Source organism: Scylla paramamosain, chromosome 1 (assembly GCF_035594125.1).
Source record: "Scylla paramamosain isolate STU-SP2022 chromosome 1, ASM3559412v1, whole genome shotgun sequence".
NCBI classification, from domain to species: Eukaryota; Metazoa; Arthropoda; class Malacostraca; order Decapoda; family Portunidae; genus Scylla; species Scylla paramamosain.
Window position 1 is genome coordinate 350,001 of NC_087151.1, and position 5,000 is coordinate 355,000.

General features: G+C 42.4%; 1 protein-coding gene across 6 annotated transcripts in view; it reads left to right on the top strand.

Moving 5' to 3' along the window:
* LOC135109524 (chromosome-associated kinesin KIF4A-like) overlaps nt 1–5,000 on the top strand; it is a 37,441-nt gene that overhangs the window by 27,207 nt on the left and 5,234 nt on the right. For all 6 annotated transcript variants that reach the window (XM_064021161.1, XM_064021063.1, XM_064021007.1 and 3 more), the window contains one exon: nt 16–165. In XM_064021161.1, the coding sequence (XP_063877231.1) occupies nt 16–165 (150 nt within the window). The remainder of the gene's footprint in view (nt 1–15; nt 166–5,000) is intronic.

Genomic DNA, 5,000 nt, shown 5'->3' on the forward strand with positions numbered 1-5,000 from the left:
ACTGATCTCTTACAGACCCAGTATGATGAACTGGCCCAGTCATTGGATGCAAGTGAGGCACACTTGAAGAAGTTGAAGGAAACTCATCGAGAAGAGCTGACAAGGATGGAGAGAGAACATGAAGAGAAAGTGCTTTTCCTTCTTGGACAGATGTCAAAGACAAAGGTATGTCTGAATTATTACAGTTTTTATTGTATTTCATTATATTTGTATGTGCTCTGCAGCTAGTGCTGGCTAATGTTCTTTAACAAAGAAAAATGGGGGTACATGGTTTAGTCAAGGATGTGAGATAGTGTTTGTAATCTTGTATATATTTGGAAGTGACCATTATAACCTTTTGTCATCCCTCCCCAGCCCCAACAAACTTGGAGACCTGGTGGGAAAGTGGGGTTTTCAGGTGTGGAACTCAGAAATTAGTGAAATTTGGCCTTTGAGAAAAATATATGGGAAAATGGACTTTCCAGAAATTTTTGTGCATCGGGGCAAATGTAACCTATCAAAACAGAGGGGCTGCACTCCCCTTCAAACTCCCAACACCAAATCTAATTTAACCTAAACTAATGGAGGGGGGCATAATTCCATTTGACCCTTCCTAACCTAACAGGAGGGTATGGCCCACTCAACTCCCTTAACCTAACTTGACATAACAACCTAGTTGGGAGGCAAGGTGGCATGTATGCACTATTGCTTTATCCAGCGCTGGGGTCAAACTACATGGTTAAATTTTTAAAACGCCAAAATATCCAAATATACAACATTTTTTCAGAATGCTCAGAAAATTATGAAGACCTTGATGCAGCATGTGTCTCCTCTAGCCAGTTTGAACTATAGGGGTTATGCAGAGAAGCAGCCTCTTGAAGAAGAATGTGGAAACTCTTGTTTGGGTCAACAATGGCCATAATAAACATTGACCTTGCAATGTAGCCTACAAAGTGCTTCATTCTTTCATCATAGAAAGGCACTTTATTCTTTTACTTCTCACCACAGCTGCTCATGTGCATAGCTCTTTTATTTGGATCTATAAAGTTAGAGTGGTTAAGTTAGCTGTCAGTATTCTTCCTCTAGTAAACAACTGTATGCCTTCCAGCAATCAAATATGATAACAATGCCAGGGAAAATGTGGTCTTTTACTGTGGCAAGGAGTGTCTTGCTGTCTTGCTGCTAATCAGGAACTGTGAAGTGCTCTAGTTTCACAGCGCACACCACTGAACAACCACATTATATTTTCTTTTTCCAAACTTGCTCTCATCTATTTCTACAATTTTTCCTTTCATCTCCAGTTTGTCAATCCTTCTTGCAACACTAATCAATTAACACCTTAGCAAAAACTAGCCTGGTCACAAATCCTTTTGTCACTTAAGTTTATTTCACTCAGAATGAAAGCATAGGAGAAGCATTTGCGCATGTAAGTGTTAATGAACACAAGAATAGTTTCAGTATCCATATGGATATTATCAAGGAAAGCATTCTTAAGTACACTTTCTTGCCATGAACACCTAACCTAACTTTTTTTTTTTTTTTTTTGAGAGCACCAGAGCTTCTGGTTCAGGTCCAGCACAGCTGCCTTCCGACACATCCCATAATCTTTTTCTTCCAAGATAAAATTGTGACTGACACAAGTCAAACAAATCTTTTGTTTTGCTGCAGTGAAGTTGACAAATGTTGATTAATCCAACATCGCAATCTGTGCACCTGTCTGAGGCTATGACTTCAAGTAAATTGAAGTGGTGCCAAGGCCAGTCAGGTGGTGTGATACAATGTCACACCTCCAGTGTGCAGATCCACATGGTGTTTTTCGATTGGCAATCTAAAGTGGTGTGATTGCATGTCACACCTGTAGTGTGCAGGTCCATATGTTTTGTTGTGATTGGCAGATGTAATGTCACATATCCACCAACATGCATTACTCTGTGTGCCTTCACAGGAGCTTCATCTAGGCACCTATCACATTTTTAAAGAGCCTCAATGACACACTAAAGCTGCCCCCTAAGTAAAACCACTACAAACATGCACAAACGTGTACTTCATCACAAGCAGGAGGCAGTAGGCACCTGTCGAAACAATAATTACTCCCAGTGAGGTCTAAAGCACTGTTCAGGGGGTGCTGTGAACTTATCATTAAACCCAGCTGTGACATCATTGAACATTTCCCTTTGTGTCTCACAACACAAGGGGGCAGTCACAGCCTGCCCTCTAAAGACAACCCTCTTTCTCCACACAAAACTACAAGCACCTAATAACACACACACACCCCCTTCACTCAAAATTTCAAAATTATGGCGACTCCTACACCAGCCTCGGAGTCCCCATCTAGGGAGGGGACCATAAATGTCCCCAGGTCGGACTGCCCTTCTGTCAACGACCCTAAGTGTCTTGACACCCCCCCCTCAACTTTTTCTTCATTAACTGCGACATTTGTGGTCTAAGATCTAATTTTCAATCTGTAGAATGTCACCTCTCCTCTTCTAAACCTCATCTTCTTTTCCTCACTGAAACTCAGGTGTCTGAGGCAACTGACAGTAGCTCCTTTTCTGTTCCCTCCAACTTTCTCTATCCTCATTTTCAATCCAGAGCTGGATGTTGTGTTTATGTGCACAATGACAACCTGCTCTCGTGCCCATGCTCTTGAATCTTTTGAGTTTTCCACCATCTGGCTTCGACAACAGAGTCATTCCCAAACTAAATTTATCTGTGCTGTATACCTCTCACCTAACTCCTCTGACAACAAGATATTCTTTGACTACTTTACTTCCAAAGTGGAGCACGTTCTGACTCTTCCCTTTTGCAGAGATCTCCATTCTTGGAGACTTTAATGTTCACCACCAGCTTTGGCTTTCCTCTCCCTTCACTGACCATCCTGGTAAACTAGCCTTCAACTTTGCTATCCTCCATGACCTAGGGCAATTGGTGCAACACCCTACTCGTATTCCTGACCATCTTGGAGATACGCCCAACATTCTTGACCTTTTCCTGACTAATCCTTGTGCTTATGCGGTCACCCTCTCTTCTCCGTTGGGTTCCTCCGATCACAATCTCATATATGTATCTTATCCTGTTGCTCCTATCCCTCCACAGGATCCCCTTAAGCGAAGGTGCCTCTGGCGTTTTGCCTCTGCTAGTTGGGGGAACCTGAGGAGGTATTTTGCTGTTTTTCCTTGGAATGACTACTGCTTCTGTGTCAGAGACCTGTCTTTGTGTGCTGAGCACATAACAGAGGTGATAGTGTCTGGCATGGAGGCGTACATTCCTCACTCTTTTTCTTGACCTAAACCTTGGTTTAACACAGCTTGTTCTCGTGCTATACATGATAGAGAGGTGGCCCACAAAAGGTACTTAAGCCTTCCATCACCAGAATCTCATGCACTTTATATTTCTGCCCAGAACCATGCCAAGTGTGTTCTCCAACTAGCCAAAAACTCATTCATTAACAGAAAGTGTCAAAATCTTTCAAGATCTAACTCCCCTCGTGACTTCTGGCATCTAGCCAAAAATATCTCCAACAACTTTACTGCTTCTTCTTTCCCTCCTTTATTTCAACCAAATGGCACCACTGCTATCACATCTATTTCTAAAGCTGAACTCTTCTCTCAAACCTTTGCTAAAACCTCTACCTTGGACAATTCTGGGCTTGTTCTTTCCTCTCCACCCTCTGACTACGCCATGCTACCTATTAAAATTTTTCACAATGATGTTTTCCATGCCCTCACTGGCCTAAACCCTTGGAAGGCTTATGGACCTGATGGGGTCCCTCATATTGTTCTGTGAAACTGTGCCTCCATGCTTGCACCTTGCCTAGTCAAACTCTTTCAGCTCTGTCTGTCAACATCTACCTTTCCTTCTTGCTGGAAGTTTGCCTACATTCAGCCTGTTCCTAAAAAGGGTGACTGTTCTAATCCCTCAAACTACTGTCCTATTGCTTTAATTTCCTGCCTTTCTAAAGTTTTTGAATATATCCTCAGCAGGAAGATTCTTAAACATCTATCATTTCACAACCTTCTATCTGATTGCCAGTATGGGTTCCGTCAAGGCTGCTCTACTAGTGATCTTCTGGCTTTCCTTACTGAGTCTTGGTCATCCTCTTTTAGAAATTTTGGTGAAACTTTTGCTATTGCCTTGGACATATCAAAAGCTTTTGATCGAGTCTAGCACAAAGCTTTGATTTCCAGACTACCCTCCTGCAGCTTCTATCCTTCTCTGTAACTTTATCTCAAGTTTCCTTTCTGACCGTTCTATTGATGCTGTGGTAGATGGTCACTGTTCTTCTAAATCTATTAACAGTGGTGTTCTCAGGGTTCTGTCCTGTAACCCACTCTCTTATTTATTAATGATCTAAACCAAACTTCTTGTCCTATCCACTCCTACGCTGGTGATACCACCCTGCACTTTTACATGTCTTTTCATAGACGTCCAACCCTTCAGAAAGTAAATATTTCACGCAGGGAAGCCACAGAATGCCTGACTTCTGATCTTTCTAAAATTTCTGATTGGGGGTAGAGCAAACTTGGTATTGTTTAATGCCTCAAAAACTCAATTCCTCCATCTATCAACTTGACACAACCTTCCAGACAACTATCCCCTTTTCTTCAATGACACTCAACTGTCCCTCTCTTCTACACTGAACATCCTCAGTCTGCCCTTTACTTATAATCTGAGCTGTAAACTTCCCATCTCATCTCTAGCTAAAACTGCTTCTATGAAGTTAGGCGCTCTGAATCATCTCCAAGTTTTTCTCAATCCCCCAGCTGCTAACTCTGTACAAGGGCCTTATCCGTCCATGTATGGAGTATGCTTCACATGTCTGGGGTGGTTCCACTCATACTGCTCTTCTAGACTGGGTGGAATTAAATGCTTTTTGTCTCAACTCTCCACTCTAACTGACTGTCTTCAGCTTCTCTCTCATTGCCGCAGTGTTGCATCTCTAGCTGTCTTCTACCACTATTTTCATGCTAACTTCTCTTCTGATCTTGCTAACTGCATGCCTCCCTTCCTCCCGCAGCCTT